The sequence below is a fragment of the Larus michahellis genome, chromosome 16 (assembly GCF_964199755.1).
Source record: "Larus michahellis chromosome 16, bLarMic1.1, whole genome shotgun sequence".
In the NCBI taxonomy this organism is placed as follows: Eukaryota; Metazoa; Chordata; class Aves; order Charadriiformes; family Laridae; genus Larus; species Larus michahellis.
In genome coordinates, this window is record NC_133911.1 from 3,314,651 (window position 1) to 3,331,530 (window position 16,880).

Genomic DNA, 16,880 nt, shown 5'->3' on the forward strand with positions numbered 1-16,880 from the left:
TCGCCACTTCTGCTGAGCCTTCGTGCCAGGCTGCTTCACCTTTCCAGCTGTGGCGGGCACACCACAGAGGTGCCCCACGCAAGAGATACATCCCCAAAGTCACCAACGCCCTTTCGACTTTCAGCCCCAGAGGTCTCTCACTACAACCCCAGCTCCTCATTTACCCAACCCCACCTGAGCGACCATCTCAGAGAGAGCAAACCCACGTGTCTGCACCAGCGAGGGGAGATGCTCCTGCAGCAGCAGACACCTCACTTGCATGTCCCCCCTCACCACTGTGTGCAACCAAGTGACTGGAGCATGTCATGCCTTCCCAACTCTGCCTTCTGGAGAATGGGCACCGCCTGGAGGCTCCTCTGCCTTGTCCTCTGAAAGGCTCTGGGTCACACCAGGAGTCACCTTCCTTCCACTTGCAGGACTTGCCTTGGGCACCTTCCCAACAGCCGAGCGTCCAGGCTGTGCCCTGCATCCCCTGTGCCTCCATCATCAGGGCAGATGCATCCTGTAGCGCCTCGCTGCCCTCGGAGGTGCCTACTGACCACTGGGACCTGCCTTTGAACACTGGGGCACGAGGACCATTGGCTCCTGGGGCTCCAGGTGTCCTCACGGGCCCTGCTCACCTGCTCCTGTGTCCTCACCTTGTGCAGTTTGGCTGCTCGCAGCAGCCTCTTCTCCTGGCTCAGCTGCAGCTGCGTCCTCTCCAGAGCTTCCTTCAGCAGAGCCTTCTCTTCTGCCTCCCTGTAGGCTTCATCTTCCAGCTTGGACATCTCCTCCTGGCACCTTTGCAGGGATGCTTGGTTCAGCCTGTGTGAAACAGAATGGCGGGGGGGACGACTGTCACCACGTCGACCACCCGACCCCCAGCTGGGCTCTGCCTTGAGAGAGATGGCTTCTGAGCAACACCGTATCACGCTTGCGTCCCTCCCAGGGGCACCCACACCATGGGGTGACATTAAAGGACACCAGAGTGGCTAACCCCTTGCAAGGTCCTGCACATGTTTAACGAAGTGGTTTTCCTACTCTGCTGCCTTACACCGTGGCAAAACCCCTCTCTTCCTGCCTTCGCTGAGACCAAGATGTCCCCTCTTCGAGGCTTCCTTCACCCAACCCCGCCTCGGTGCTGGCTGTGACCCCTTCTGTTCAGCGTACGGGGCAGGCGAGGGACTCTGGGTGGCCGTGTCGGCACTGCTGGCTTGCAGATTGCTATCAAACCTCCTGCCTACTTTGCTTTCAGTGGCATATTAGTACCGGCCCCGAAATATCTTTCTACACCGCTTTTTCCGGTGCTGCGGGCAAAAAGACTTCTGCATTTGTGCAGCGAGCAGCAGCGGGGCTTGCACAACCCCGGGTTCCTCCCTGCCCCCTCACACATCACCGTGTGCAAGGGCAGCTCCTGGAGCGGGAGCATCCCCTTCGGTCCGGCCATCCCTCCCCATCGGCTCCCATGCCTACCTCGCTCCTGCTGACCCTGTCCCCCCACCCCGGGGACCGGCCACCCCGCACAAGGGACTCTGCCAAGGTCTCCTTGCTTCTGTCACTGCTTAACCGCGTAGGGCCCTGCAAGGGTCTCTGCTTCTCCTAACATTTAATGTTTAGACCGTGGGCACAACATGCCCGGTCCCCGGCAGACGCACAACCCAGCAAGGGGCTGCACCGCTCCTTGTCCCCAGCTCCCCATCACTTTGTGTCCCAGGACTCGGTCTCACTCGGACCGGTGGCCACTCACAGCCACCTTTGCCTTTCGGTACCTGAGCTGCTCCACGCTGGCCTCGTAATCTTTCACCAGTTCTTCTTTTCTCTCCAGGCGACTCTTGAGGTTCCTGACCTGATCGTACAGCAGCTGCAGGCCCTTCCGTCTCTGCAGTCCCGCTTTCTCCCTCTCCTCCAGAGGAAGGTGCTTCAGAGACTGCATTCCTGACAGCTCCTTCACCTTCATCAGGCTTCCCAGAGCACCAATTACATCAAGGTACTGTAGGAAGAAGAGGAAATGCATTATTTACTAGGCCTGCCAATTCCTCCGCCACATAACATCACACCGCTCAGCCATCTGCTTTCATTCTGCTCTACTGAGGATACGAAAATGTCACAAGGAAACTGCTGCGTGCCTTCCCCTTTGTTTAATTTCCACGTGTGCTTTCCCTGGGCGAGCTTCTCCGAGCGCTCCCACAGATACGGCCGGCTGGGGTTCATCCCTGCACCAGAGAACATCCCATGCCCTTTCACAGCTTGCGTCCGATTCCCAGACACAGGACGCATGGGGGTTGGATTTTCCCTTTTCCAAGATAACCCATTTTCCCCGCTGGACATTTTTCTGCCCTTGTCAGAGGGAAGAGAACCACTTTCGCAACCCGCCCTCTGCGTTACCAACAAACGCCTCCTCCAGCAGCCACCTCCACCGCTCCGCCACCTCCCTCCCATCATTGAGCCGGCTGGTGAAGGTCTCTGTCCTCTCCAACCCCACCTCTCCTTGGGGGTCAGCCCTCACTGCCCAAGGGAATGTCCCCAAGGACCTGAGGTGGGAAGAGGAGAAGGCTGCACCGTTGCATCTCCTAGGCTCCCAAGATGTCCCAGCAGATGCCCGGCACACCCTGGGTGCTGCAAAACGCAGTTCCTCCTCGTCCGCATTCCTGCAGGGCCCTGATGCCAATCACTCACTTCTGCAATGCGTTTGAAAACACTCGACCCTCTAGGAGCACTGGGAACCATTTCACCAGGTCTGTCGCTGACGTACCATCTTCTCGCCGAGGTCTGTCACATCATCCACCTCCGAGCTCGCTGCCCCGTCAGCGGCCCCGTGTGAGCCCCAGTTAGGAATGTGTCCAGGATCCTGCACAGACAGGGAAAGACCAATGGAACACACAGATCACACGGCTTCGGCTTGAGCTGCCTGGAGCCTCCCTTCCACCGCACGGGAAAACCACCCTGGCAGCGCTGCCGCCCATGACATCCCGGCCAGGACAGCCTGTGACATCCCTGTGACCACATTACCGGGCAACCTGCTGCTCCCGACAGGAGCTGCGACCCCCTCTGCGAGCAATGCCTTCTGCTGGGCTGCACCTTATACACTGCCTGATCTCCCCCTGGCTTCTCATTGAGTATATCCGAAAGCCCAGTTCTCCCCATTCCAGGGAATACTTTTCCAATGGAGTCACCAGCACCATGAACTTGTGACTTCTTACCTTCCCGGCCTTCAGTTCTGTTCCTGACATAGGTGCTGGTTCCTTCTCAAGACCTGTTTCCTGGATTATTTCCTCTGGCAAGTCTTTCATCAGGACCACCAGCGGCTCCGAACCCTTCTTCATGACAGCTGGAGGCAAACAAACACCCACCGTGTAGTTCCACACTCTGTATGATGTGCTGTGGCTTCATCCCACAAACACTTTGAGGCTCACCAGGTTTCTTTTTCCCCCATACAGAGACCACGCACGGAGAGATACACAGGCTACAGATTAAAATCTGTAGACATATTGCTTTCTCTATATAAGTAGGACACAAACCTGTTTTTCCAATGGGAACTCAGAGGTTGCACCACAAACTCCTACTCGGAGCTTCTCACAGAGATGGCACTATTTTTCCAATAGCCCTCAATGCAGGGATATACACAATGGAAAGGAACCAAAAGAGAATGAGATGGGGCAAGCAGAAGATTCTCAGGCTACTTGCAAGGCTTTGTAAGACAACCCCACCCAAGGCTCGGTCCCTTTAGGTACTGGATGCTCTCTCTTGCATTGAGGAGCCGTGGGAGCATGTGCACATGGGAGCAATCGTGCACAGAGCCGGGCTGTGCCAAACCCTTCGCTGGCTACCTCTGTTGACCACCAGCACAGACCCCGGGCTCTGCCAAAGGCAAATGGACACATCTTCCTTTTCTAGTGGCAGCCACGCTCACCCAAGGACTGCCTCTTCTCCAGCATCTTTACTCTCTCCCGGAGCTCGGCCAAGCCTTGTCTTTGGCGCTGGATCGTCTCCTCGTGCCTGAGGCCTCGGCATTTCGCACCGAGGTCGGCCAAGTCCATTGCCAGCTCCTGGAAGAAGAAGATCGACCAATTCTCACCCAGTCTGCACCTGGTTCACCACGAGCTCAGCTGGAACCTGGCTCAAATACAGCCTTGCTGGAAGTCGCTGGTCACTTGGCATGTGCCAAGAGCAAAGCCCACAAGCGCCTCACCCTACACCCTCTCCGTGGATGTGAGGGGTACAAAAGCAGCATTGGAGACCCCTTTCATGCTCTGCTGCACCAGCCACGCTCCGGTGAGGACACCACCCCTCCAAGAGAGCTGGGAGAGGGATAGTGTATGGCTCTGAATGGCCGTGTCAGCATTTTGCTCTTGCACTTTGTGCTAACGCACAGCATTTACTGCTTTCACAGAATCCTAGAATCATGGAATCGTCTCTGTTGGAATGGACCTTTAAGATCATTGAGTCCAACCATCAACCCAACACTGCCAAAACATGTGAAACATGTCCCTCAGCACCACATCTACCGCCTTTTAAATACCTCCAGGGATGGAGATTCCACCCCCTCCCCGGGCAGCCTGTCCTAATCCTGGACAACCCTTTCAGTGAGGAATTTTTTCCTAATATCCCAATCTAAACCTCCCTTGACGCAACTCGAGGCCATTTTCTATGCACAAATACCGGTACACTTTGCAGCCTGCATTTATACACGGTCTCATGCATTATTCTCTTTTAAGCTACACCCCTGCACGCAGACAGGCGCATTTCCCTCTTCCAGCCCCATCCAGCTTGCTGCATTCTGACGAACATCCAAAAAAATCTGGGACGGGGGAGGCCCATCATCGCACCCTGCACGCGGCTACTTGGACCGTCCGCCGTCGCCCCGCGGCACAGCTCGGCGCGGGGTGGTTTGCTCCCCAAGCATGGCTTCGGCTGGGCTCTGTGCTTCCCCCTCCCCATCGTGACAAGGACGGGCGATCCCTCCCGCTCGTCATCTGGCTGTGAGTCACCGCCTGGCCCCCACACATCCAGCCTCTCTCGCTGGCACGCTGTCTGCCACTGCTGCGGCACAGGGTGTACGGTTCCTACAGTCCCACCATCTGCTGCCACAGCCACCTTTTTTGAGTTCTTCCCTTTCCTAGCACCAGGGAAAATCAAAAGGGAACTCGGCACAGGAGAGAAAAAAAGAACCTTCATTCCTGTCCTGTGCAACAAGCTACCCCTACTCCTGCACTTTCAACCCTGTAACTGCTTTTGTGGGGCCAATAGAGCCAGCAAGGTTGGCAAAAGGATGAAATGCTTGCAGTTCTTTCCATAATCCGCTATCCCATCTAATTGGCAATTATCGCAGCCATTAGCACACACAACGCTTCACGCTTCCCAAGTGCTGTACAAACATCAGCTCATTAGTCAACAGCAATGCTGTCAGCACTCCTGCCCTCCACCAGCTTGGGGCAGCCGCCAGGCTCGGCTGGGCATTGCTGCATCTCACCATGCAGCTGAGAAGCACCATGTGCGTGATCGATGCTCTCCGCAAAGCCAGACCTTGGCACCCTCCCCAAGGACTTACCCTCTTGGAGGCTTCAGCTGCCGGCACCGGCATCCCAGGAGCATCCTTCTTGGGATCGGCATCCTTCAGCGTTTCTCGGGAGGCATCCTCCAGTGCTCGGCGGGCTTGGGCTTGCCTGTGCCAAGAAACAAGACCCTTGTGGGACACCGTGATGGATGAATGTTGCCCAAACAGCTTGCAGAGAGCAGCACCCTGGGCACCTGCTGATGACTAGCATGGCGTGGGTGGGAACATTCACTTCTTTACAAGTGACTTAGTTACACGTCCACTGGCATGAGCCCCACTAAACCCCCACAGCACTCCACATAGTACTTCCATCAAGAGAACCTCGCTGAGCACAGTTCTGCTGCTCTCACACATGCCTTTTGCTCTTGGGGAGATACCTCAATGCCATCATAGCATCAGAGAATGGTTTGGGTTGGAAGGGACCATCTGGTTCCAACCACCCTGCCCTGGGCAGGGACACCTCCCACCAGCCCAGGTTGCTCCAAGCCCCGTCCAACCTGGCCTTGAACCCCTCCAGGGATGGGGCAGCCACAGCTTCTCTGGGCAACCTGGGCCAGGGGCTCACCACCCTCACAGCAAAGAATTTCTTCCTAATATCCAACCTAGATCTCCCCTCTTTCAGTTTGCAGCCCTCAGCTGCCGGGAAGCTACAGAGCAGCTTCTGTAAAGCATCAGGTCATGGCAGCGTGTACCTTAACTCTTCAGCTGCTGCTTCCAGGGCTCGATCCTTCTTCTCCACCAGGCTGGACATCTGGGATAGCTTCTCCCTGAGCAGGTTCAGTTCCCGCTCTTGGCGTTTCACCCGGCTCAGGTTCTGCTCCAGTTCCACCTTCTGCTCCTCGCTCAGCTCCCCTAGGCACCCAGAGAGCTGCCTGGGTTTCTGCCTGTCTCATCACCCATCACCTGCAGTCCTCTGTGGAACAGCATTCACGGATGCGTCCCCTTTTCCCAGCACACCCTCATGGGGGCTGTTAGCAAGAATGGTGCTTGTCCCCGCAGACCCTTGCCCTGCCCTCGACAGCAGCCCTCGGGTCCCGGCTCTGCCAACAGACATTGCTGTGCTACGGCACAGTGCAAGGCCAGTCTCTGTGTGTGGGCATACGGCACAGCAATCACTTGCAAAGGCAAATTTCCTTCAAATTAGAGAAGCACAGGGACACCAGCATCTCCTGACTTGCAGGCTTTTTCCTTCTTACTGTTCCTCGTAGGCTCTGTCCCCATGTTCACGTTGCACCGGTACAGGCGCTGAGAGCAAGCCATGCACATCCCCTTAGTTTTCAGGCTTGGGCTCCTTTCTGCTCATTCTGCTGGGTTGTCCACCAAAAGCCTCCCCGAAGCACGACCATGCCCACTGAGGAATCCTGGGCAAGGCTCTCCCTGTCTTACTGCCTTAGGAAACCTTCGCCTCCCAGGAGCCCCCCAGCAGGACTCTGATAAAGATGGCCTCAGTTTTGTCCCCCCGATCTCCATCTGGTTACCCTCGCTCACCATCACTTAGCCAAGGACAAGGAGGAACTCCCCTACCCAAAGGGAACGGACCGCCTACTTTACCCCGAGCAAGGCAATAGCATTTATTTCAGGATGGTGACACCTATTTCCCATGATCTGCGTTGTGCCCACTAGTACCTACCACCCGTGGTTCCTGCTGGGAAGAGGGATGGGAAGATGGAATCCAGGCAGTCCGCTTCACCCACCTCTCATGTCCGACATCCTGGCTCTGGTTTCCCCCAGCTCTTTGGTTAGTCCGGCGATGACGGCCTCCTTGGACTGGAGCGCGCTCTGCGCCGCTGCCAGCTCCTCCCTGAATTTCCTAACAAAGATCATGGTAAATCTCACGGTTCATTTGTAAGACATTTCACGGAGCCTGCGTACACCTTCCCGAGCTGCATCTCATGATTAATACATACACATTACTTTTTTCACTGCCTTTCAGTGCCCTAGGTTGACGGCTGTGGCCCCGGGACCGGCCAGCTCGCTTCCTCTCACCTGGAGCCCCCCTGGATGGGACAGCAGATCGCTCACGTGCTCTTCACCATCACTTTCACCCTCTAAGCACTTAGGGCCATCCCAGCCTAGCAAAAGGACTCTCTTCACCATCACAGACAAAAAGGCTCTTGGTACAAGCTGCGGTCAGCCCCTGGCTCTTCCCTAACCTCTCCTAGTGATATCTGCTCTGCTCCAAGCCCCTCTGACCAAGACCACCATCAGCACGTGCTCCTCACCTCAGACAGCAGTGCGATGCTGCGGCAGGAGAAACCTCCAGCGTGGCTCCCGATGTCACCCTGCGGGCATCGCCCTGAAATCCTACAGGACACAATAAAAAAGGCCAATTGCTTCTTTATAAAGCATACGCGTAGCATTCTTGCTTCTGCTACATATATTCTTTCCTTCACGGCGGCTTTGAAGACTGCAGACCACCTATTTTTGGAAACCTGTGTCTCTTAGGCTCCAGTTCCACCACTGTTTAGACAGTCCTTTACATCCTTCCATGCTCGGGATCACTTATGCCTGAGTGCAGCCCAAAGGGCTCCAGTCTCATCGCTTTAGAGAGCAAAGACCCCTTCTCCAGTGGGACAGCCCTGCCTATGGCCATGGTCCCCAAAGCCACTGTACAATATCCCGCAGCTCCCTGCGAAATGGCTTCTTCCAGGGCTCTTCCTGCCTTCAGGCTAACCTCAAACCAACACCTTACACAATGCTTTCCATAGCAGCAAGCGCCCTATTCCATCTCTCTATTAATTTCACATTAACCAAGAGGGTTCCCAGTACAGACTCATCCCGTGCAACCCTTCGCTACCTTTCATTTTTTCCACGAGCGCTGCCTTTTCCTCCTCCAGTGTCTTCTGCTGCTGCTTGGCCTCCAGCAACCTGTCCTCTAAAGCCACGATTGTCAGAGAATGCTGCTTGCTTTGCTCTTTGTATTCCTCTATTTCTTCCTGCAGTTTCTGCCTCTGAAACTCCTTCTCCTCGTGAATAGTCTTGAGCTGCTCCTCTTGCGTGAGAACCCGCTGCTCTAACGTCATCTAGGAAACAAGATGTGTGATCTCCGTTGGAAGCTTCGCACGTGTTTTCCTTTGGGATCATGACCAGCATCATCTCTCCTGGCTGGCAGTCAGGAGGACCGAGGGAAGGGAAGTGTTTCAGGGAGGGGGGAGGCTGCAGTGCCTCTGCCCCCTCATCGGCAGGGACCAGGGAATCCTTCTTCACCCAAACCACATCTACACCATGTCCCCCACATGCACACAAGGGTTGTTGGAGCTACCTCTCGTGCCGTGGCTTCCTCCAGGTTGTACGTGGCTTCTCTCAGTTTGCACTCTGAGACCTCCTGCTCCTTTGACTTCCTTTCAATTACCTACACAAGGACATTCGCAGTAATCGAGAAGTTAACAAGCTTGCAAAATTCCATCTTTCCCTCTGCAAATATGCATCTAGGTGTGCTTGGGGGGAAAAAACCCACCACAGTCCACTGGTGGCCCATGACCAAATGGGCCACCTCGCTACAGGGACCTTTCAGATTTATCTAATCCGGGCGTAAGCAGTTCTGCTTTACCTCCCCAGTGTGTGCCACTGACCTCAGTCAGGCATCTCAGGTGGCTCTCCAGGTCTCGGATCTTCTTCTGTTCTTCCTCCACAGATTGCTTGCACTTATCCTTCTCCTGGGCGACAGCGATCTCCAGAATCTGAGAAATGATGGATTTTGGTACATTTCAGTGCAAAATAAATAACATAATTTGGCCAAAGACCTCGAGTCCAATGAGGAAAGCGATGAGGGGCGTCACTGCTCTGGAGCAGCGGCACTTTACAGGAGAAAAGCTGGGCAGGACACGAGGCGACTCGATGAGGGAGGGGATGAGAGCACCTGGGGAAAGGTACAGCAGAGAGACCAAGGAGGAGCCGCTTTGCTGCTCCTCACCTGCCTCCTTAGAAAACCCAAGGCTGGGAAACAACCATTCCCAAAGCTCCATATACACAGGCACGCTAGGAACTGCCTTACCACGAGATGCTGCCCCCATCACACCACGTACGGCCATACAGGCACAGCAGAGCACCAACTCACACCTTGCCTGACAGTACGTCCTACATGAGCACCATCAGCTCCATGACCTGGACTTCCCCGGGACCAGGGGTGACCCAGCGAGAACCCACCAGGCAGCCACCCCCCCTGCTCCACAGGGGATATACTTTTCCAGCCAAAACACCCCTAGAAGGGGTTCAGCATAGGGAAAGGAAGGAGCAAAAGGCTCGTGAGGAAGCCTACCTGCGCCTGCATTTGGTTTACTACAAACGCTGCAGCGTCTTCCTAAGCTCCTGTATCCCAGTGATGCTCCTTGCTTACAGCTTTCTCCCCGGGATCGACTGGCAGCAGTGCGTCCTGCCATTACCCGGATGCTTCCCGGTTCCACCGCGGATACTTTGGGGAGTTACAATCCCCAACATCAACACAGGAGGAGAGCCGATACCCAGGCTCTTGGGACCATGCACCTAGGCATTTCGGGGCTACAGACTTCTTCCTCTCGCTAGGCACCACTAATACAGGCACCTGTTTTTCCTGCTTAACAGTCCTTTTCCTAAAAAACAACCATGCCGCCATACCTCTTGGTTCTCCTTGTCCTTTTCCAACATAATTTGCTGTATTTTTATCTGCAGGTCGTGCTCATGTTTCGCTTCCAGCTCCTTCACGTGCTCCTGCAGCAGAGCTGCCTGCGCCTCCCGGTCCCTCTCTAATTGGGCCTGCGGGGAGACAGCAGGTACCGGGGAGATAAAGGGACTGCATCAGCAACAGGGCATGACATAAACATCCCGGGTACACTCACTAACAAACACATCAAAAACCAGATATACTCTCCAGCCTTGCTGCATTAGGGATACGGGCACCAACACGCCGAGAGTGGGCTCCGCCTTCTCCATTCCTCCGAATTACTGCAGCCCCAGGCACCCCTGCTACTGAACATTCCCAATTCCAGTCCCACACCCGCTCGCTTTGGACTACCATGGTGTTTACCCACAGAAAGGTCCCTCTGTCAACTCGGTTTACGTACACACGCATTTCTGTACCTGTAGCATCCGATTCCTCTGTGTGGTTTCCTGACTGTCTTCCACCAGTCTCCCCAGAGCAGCCAACAGCCCTGCAAAAGCCACCGGCGTCCTGCTGTACGGGGTGCTCACGTCTGTATCCCCCCTGCAGCATCCTCGGGGGCCTGGGGACGCCGCCTGCCTCCTTGCAACGCTCCCTTCGGCCACTGCTGGCGTTCAGCCCTGGCCCTCACCCCCCTCGCCTGATGGTGGGGGTCCTTGTTCCTCCACAGGCAACAGGGAGAAGGGACCAGCGCTCCTTCCCCATGCAGCCACCCCCCGCGCTAGCTGGGGTACCCAGAAAACACACTCATTGTGGGTTTCCCTCCCAGGCTGGGATGGATGTGCTGGTGTCGGCTATCGGGGAAGGAGAGACCCATGGGCAACAGTTCCACCTTCCACCCACGGACCCTCACTAGCCTGGACACCCTCACTAGCCTCCTGGCCACAGGATTCGGGCTCTGCAATCCCCTTGGAAAGGCTCCTAGGACCCAGCCGAGGGTTTTCCCTCTGCACTTACTGCAACCACGGCACATTCCCAGCCCTGGGAGCTCGCTGCTGCTGCTGAGACATGGCTTGCCTGCGCACACAGCCCAGCTGCCTGCTCCCACCAGCAGATGTGTTTTCCTTGTCACACACTGTCACCCGCTTTGCTGCGTCACCCCGTCTCCTCTAAGCCCGACACTTCTGCAAGAGCCGAGGACGGCTCGTTGCTGCACAGAGCTATAATTACCACCCTGCTAACTGCGGCGGCCTCGCAGCTCCTCCTGCGCCCTCGCCGTGGCATGTCCTGCACCCCTGCGCGATGCTCGATGCTGCCGGGAGAGCGATGCTCCCCCTTCCCACGCTGCTGTCACCGCAATTCCTCCTCTGCAGCGACACCCCACGACACACGATGCTTTGACACAGACCTACGCTCCGCTTCCCGCGCACCCTCCGCCTAAACTTGCTTTCGGCAAACTCCGCTCAGCGACTGCTCTGCCGCTCCCAAGGGGTTGCGCAGGAAAGGAAAGACAACGGAATTTACAACCTCGGGACAGGGGGCTGGTGGATCTCAGCCAGTGCCACGGCCACAATCCTGGACTAGAAAAATTCCCTATATGTCACTGAGGAAAAAACCCACTTTGAATCACTGCGATGACAGTAGATCAGGTCCAGCACACGCAGACATCGCATCCCATGGACAAACCCCGCAGAGTCCTACGCGTGGCACTGGTGTCGCAGAGGCAGGGAATAAGACGACACACGCTGCCTGAGCACACCAGCCCCGGAGGAAAGCCTCAATCCACAAGTGACACGGGACAAAGACAACCAGCAAAGGCACCGGCTCCTTGACTGCCATCTCAGCTTGCTACACCTGGGAGGCAGGGAGGGACCCAGGCTGTGAAAGAGGGGGCTCCTCACATCCCATCAGAACATCTAACTTCATCCTAGAATCACTGCCAGACACGAGTCCCACAGCAACAACCTCTCGCACTTCACCGGCTGCATTTGGTCTGGGGAATCATAGAATTGCTGAGGTTGGAAGGGACCTTTCAGATCATCGAGTCCAACCATCAACCTAACTCTGACAAAACCATCACTAAACCATATCGCTAAGCTCTATGTCTACCCATCTTTTAAATACCTCCAGGGATAGCGCCTCAACCATTTCCCTGGGCAGCCTGTTCCAATGCTTAATAACCCTTTCAGAGTAAAAATGTTTCCTAATATCCAGTCTAAACCTCCCCTGGTGCAACTTGAGGCCGTTTCCTCTTGTCCCATCACCTGTTCCCTGGGAGAAGAGACTGACCCCCCCGGCTACACCCTCCTTTCAGGTAGTTGTAGGGAGTGAGAAGGTCTCCCCTCAGCCTCCTTTTCTCCAGGCTGAACACCCCCAGCTCCCTCAGCCGCTCCTCACCAGACTTGTGCTCCAGACCCCTCACCAGCTCCGTTGCTCTTCTCCGGACATGCTCCAGCACCTCAATGTCTTTTTTGTGGGGAGGAGCCCAAAACTGGAGCATTGCTCCCTGCTGTGCTTTCCCCCCAAAAGGTTCCTTAGTTGCCCAAACTGACCGAGATTTGCCCCAATGCAGGGACCTGTCATCCCCAAGGGGTGAGTCACGCTGGGCTTCCTGCTCTATGGCTGGTTAGCTAGGACATCCCACCTGGAGCAGGTGAGTTCCCCCAGACACCCAGCGGGACACGGACCTTTGCCGGAGGCGTGCGGGTCCACCCCCATGCTGGCCAGGAGCCGCTCCGTGCCCTCCAGCCAGGACAGGGGGACATGTGCCACTTCCACCACCGCCGCCCCGATGGCCGCGATGGAGGGGTCCAGGCTCACCCCCTCCAGCCTCCCCAGCTGCCCTCGCAGGCTGTCGCTGCTGCAGGAGCTCCTCAGGCACCCCTGGAGAAAACACAACCATTGAACAAGCTACCCTCCATGGTCAGCAGGCTTCTGGGACTTGGTACACAACACAGCCTCTCTGAGAACGTCCTGGGTACAACCAGGTGAACACTTTGGTACGACACTCCGCGGGTCGATACCTTTGGTGGGAATGGCTCCTGGCAGGCCCAAGGGAGGACACACTTCTGCAACACCACCCATTTCTTTCCAACCAACACTTTTTGGGGCTACTCCTCTTGCACATCTGGAGATCCGCGCACTAGCTAGCGCAGATGCATGAGCGTGTCTTTTCTCTGACCTCCAGCTAAAAAATGCCCCTGTGCCACTTATCTCCTGGCTGCCAGTTCGTCTTCAGCATTTAAAGGACTGACCTGGAGCTCATGCAGGGATTTCTTGAACACCTCTACATTTTCAGACACCTCCTTCTCCTTCGAGAGCCAGGAGCTTAGTTCCTCCTGTAGACACTTCTCTCTCTCATGACTTTGTTGGCTTTCTTCAGAGATCTGCCTGACCTTCTCTATCACCTGGCAAAAGCATGTGAAGGAAGAGGAGAATCAGGCATTATAATCACACCCCTTTTCTGCCGAGGGACCATGGATTGTCTCAGTGCGCAATGATTGAGACTCGCTGCAAACTGGAAGCCACATTGGGCTCCTGGGCTTCAGGAGGCCACTGACTCCATCCAAGCTTTGGGGGACTAAAAGGATCATGTCTTCTTCACATCCCGGAGCAGCGCCATTAACCTGGGAGAGCTGCATCATGATTTAGGATTTGGAGAAGCTTGGATGCTACCAGCACTCCTGCCGATGGAGCAAGCACTGTGACCATTCTGCAGTGGCCGACTCGAGCCAAGTTGGGCTTCGGAAGCACCGAGCATCTCCGCACGCTGGTATCCAAACTCACCTGCTGCTCCGTCACCACCATCCCTGCAACTCCTGCTGCTGCTGGAGAACAGGCTTGCAGCACTTGGGATTTGAAGGACTCCAGCTACAGCAGAGATCGACAGAGAAAAACACAAATCACTGAGAACTGATATCGACTTTGCTCTACCCGACCCTCACACATCAATGCAAAGGGCATCTCGGTGCCTGCTGTCCCCACCACCGAGGCCCCGTGCATGCTCCTGCCCTCTCCTCAGCACAGGCAACTTCTTCACCATGCACCTTCACAAGGGTTCCCCAAAACCACTCCTTGGACCCCCATGGCTCGCACCCCACCAACGGTGAGGCCCTGTGGTGTATCCCATCCCTTACGTTGCCTACAAGCTGCCCGGGGTGATCACCAGCACCGCGCACAGGGGAGGCTGTCGGCTCCCCGCCACCAAGGGCAACCCAACTCCTGAACATCCGCTGCCCTTCTACCGCTGCGGGAGGATTACGATGACAGAGGGCTGGGACCCACTGCAAAGGACAGACCACCCATGCCAGGCAGTTGCTCCAGTGGGGATTTCCCATGGCCATCTCCTATTTCTTCCCGTGAAACAGCCGGGGCAGGCTGGAGACAGCTGGGGATGCCACCCCTGGCCTCTCTGCCAGAGAAGAGGACAACCATTCCCAACGAGGTTATTGCCTTATGCTTCTCTATCGCACCTGATGCTGGCTCTTCTGGGGCTTCCACACGCGGCTGCCCCTGAGCTAACCTACGTGGCAGACCCAAAAGCCCCCATCTGCCCTTAAAAGCTTCAGGTTGCCCTTTGGCACCGCTCTGCACACAAAAGACACAGGGTAATTTTCCAAACGTGTAATGAAACAACTCACAGCTTTTCCTGCTGTGGGGGTTCCTAACAAATTCACACGAGCAAAACTCTGCGTTGCAGTTTAATGGGGAGGCACGACCTTCTTGTATGAAGCGCGGCTTTATCCTGGGGATCTAGCACCATGTTATTCTGCAAAGGGCTGTCTCTGCCTGAAGCGGCATTACCTAGGCATGGAGGAGGGTTTCCATGGGTCCCGCACACCACAACTAGGACTATAGAGAGTATAGCGCATTTCTGTATCCTGTTAAACTTGCACCATCTTCTACGATGCTACACAAATCCTGCAGAAAAGCCTCATATCCTGCATCTGACATCAAGTTCAGCCCCGTGCCAAGGTTTGGTGCTCTGGATTCTGCATTCCCTTTCCTCTACTCAAGCACCATGTCCTTCCCCGTGGGAAAACCCATCCTTTGGCTGCCTCCAGCCCAGACTGCAGGGTGGAAGTGGATGATCTACAAGGTCCCTTCCCACCCTACCCATTCCAGGATGCTCCCACCCACCCCTGCCTCCTCCCTACCTGCTCCCTGGCCCTCCCCGCGTCGGCTCGCAGCAGGCGCTCCCTGCGCCCCATCTCCTGCAGCTGCAGCGCTTGCCTGGCGCAGGCTTCCTGCAGCTCCTCCTCAGCCTGCGACGACGAGAGCGTTTGCACATCAGAGCCAGACCCGAAAAAATCATGCTATAAAGAGCTTCCACCCCGGCCAGCCACTATTCACATCAGACCACTCCAATTATGGCTCGGGAGTCGCAGGAGGCAGGGGGAAATCTTTTTGCAAGGGGTGGGTTTTGCAGCATCAGATACTTAATGCTGCTCTTTGGCTGGGTTTGGTCCATGGGCCACCATCCATCCTTGACTTCCTACCACACTGCTCCCTAGGGTAAGTCTTTTCTTCCCCTGGGCTCTGTGGCAGAGCTCAGCACATTTTGTCCCTATTGTCCGTACAGCCGGCATGCCTGGGGCTCGCTACCCCTCATCCCACGCCGCTGCCACCCCTGCCAGGCAGCCGAGGTACCCGCCGTGCCCGTCCCTGCCGCCCTCCACCCTCCCCACGGCCGGCCGCTCACCTTGGCTTTCTGGGCCAGCTGGTTTCGGCTGCTCTCCTGCTCGGCACAATACCTCTGGACCTCCCCCCGCAGCCCCTCCAGGTCGCGCTCCAGCTCCCCGATGCGCTGCAAGAGCCCCGGGACAGCGCAGGGTCTCACCAGAGGAGCTGAGCATCACCTCTCTGGAGAGCTTTAACCCACAAGCTATATCTTTTCCCCATCCACCCTGTTTCATTACCCCTGGAATTTCCTTCTAACCAATATTTACTGCGGTTAGACCGGCTTTCAAGTGGACTTTCAATCTTATTTCTGACAGCATCCTCCTGCGTTGCAATGTGGCCTTAGAATTTTTAGAGGAATTTACATTTCTCCGGTTCGCTATGCACCTTTTGTGCCTCCTATTCCAGGAGCTAGGTTCAAACCAACTCCCTTAAAATGCCCAGTGAATTATTCCCTGGATTGCTGCATTCCTGCAGTCGCTGCTCTCCCGTCTGCTCCATCACCCCAAATGACTTGAGACTCACATTTCGGCACGCAATTACTTCTCGCTCTCCACGTTGGTGCTTCGTTTCCTCTTTAATTCTAGAGCACTAGAATGAACGGCGACCAAGGAAAAAAAAAAAAATCATCAGGGCAGGCAGATACCACCATTTCTGCAGCAAATGTCAACACGTACTTCAGTGCCGCAGCCCAGCTAAGCGCTCAGATCCCTTACGGGTGGCGGAGTGTCCATGACGGGGCCATCAAGGCATTGAGAGCAGAAGAGTCTCCACACCTGAAAATGCCCATTTTAAAGCATCGCCTGGATGAGAGACGGAGAAATATCTGCAGGGAGCATCCGACAGAGGGAAACTCCTCTGGCTCAGGAATAGTATAACAGGGATGAGGGGAAAGAACTAAGGGAAACAAATGCCTCTTAAAACCATCCACCGTAACCTGACCAGGATGGTCACAGACACTTCTAGGCAAATCCTCACTGCATCAAGCTGCGCCTTTCAGCTCTGCATTTTGGGGTGCCAGGGCTTCAGAGCCCGAGCCCCTGCTGCCTGCCCTGATCTGCCCGGGTGCCTCTCCCACGTGCCTCCTTCCGG

The 16,880-nt window shown here is 55.8% G+C and overlaps 1 protein-coding gene across 2 annotated transcripts in view; it reads right to left on the reverse strand.

The window, feature by feature from the left end:
- FHAD1 (forkhead associated phosphopeptide binding domain 1) overlaps positions 1 to 16,880 on the reverse strand; it is a 28,175-nt gene that overhangs the window by 1,500 nt on the left and 9,795 nt on the right. For both annotated transcript variants that reach the window (XM_074609445.1, XM_074609446.1), the window contains 20 exons: positions 16,314 to 16,379; positions 15,811 to 15,915; positions 15,266 to 15,373; positions 13,896 to 13,979; positions 13,364 to 13,516; positions 12,797 to 12,992; positions 10,589 to 10,659; positions 10,127 to 10,264; positions 9,106 to 9,213; positions 8,796 to 8,885; positions 8,331 to 8,556; positions 7,756 to 7,837; positions 7,228 to 7,343; positions 6,226 to 6,385; positions 5,528 to 5,642; positions 3,890 to 4,025; positions 3,180 to 3,307; positions 2,732 to 2,827; positions 1,749 to 1,969; positions 639 to 804 (listed from right to left, as the gene is read on the reverse strand). In XM_074609445.1, coding sequence (XP_074465546.1) covers positions 639 to 804; positions 1,749 to 1,969; positions 2,732 to 2,827; positions 3,180 to 3,307; positions 3,890 to 4,025; positions 5,528 to 5,642; positions 6,226 to 6,385; positions 7,228 to 7,343; positions 7,756 to 7,837; positions 8,331 to 8,556; positions 8,796 to 8,885; positions 9,106 to 9,213; positions 10,127 to 10,264; positions 10,589 to 10,659; positions 12,797 to 12,992; positions 13,364 to 13,516; positions 13,896 to 13,979; positions 15,266 to 15,373; positions 15,811 to 15,915; positions 16,314 to 16,379 — 2,565 coding nt within the window. The remainder of the gene's footprint in view (positions 1 to 638; positions 805 to 1,748; positions 1,970 to 2,731; positions 2,828 to 3,179; positions 3,308 to 3,889; positions 4,026 to 5,527; positions 5,643 to 6,225; positions 6,386 to 7,227; positions 7,344 to 7,755; positions 7,838 to 8,330; positions 8,557 to 8,795; positions 8,886 to 9,105; positions 9,214 to 10,126; positions 10,265 to 10,588; positions 10,660 to 12,796; positions 12,993 to 13,363; positions 13,517 to 13,895; positions 13,980 to 15,265; positions 15,374 to 15,810; positions 15,916 to 16,313; positions 16,380 to 16,880) is intronic.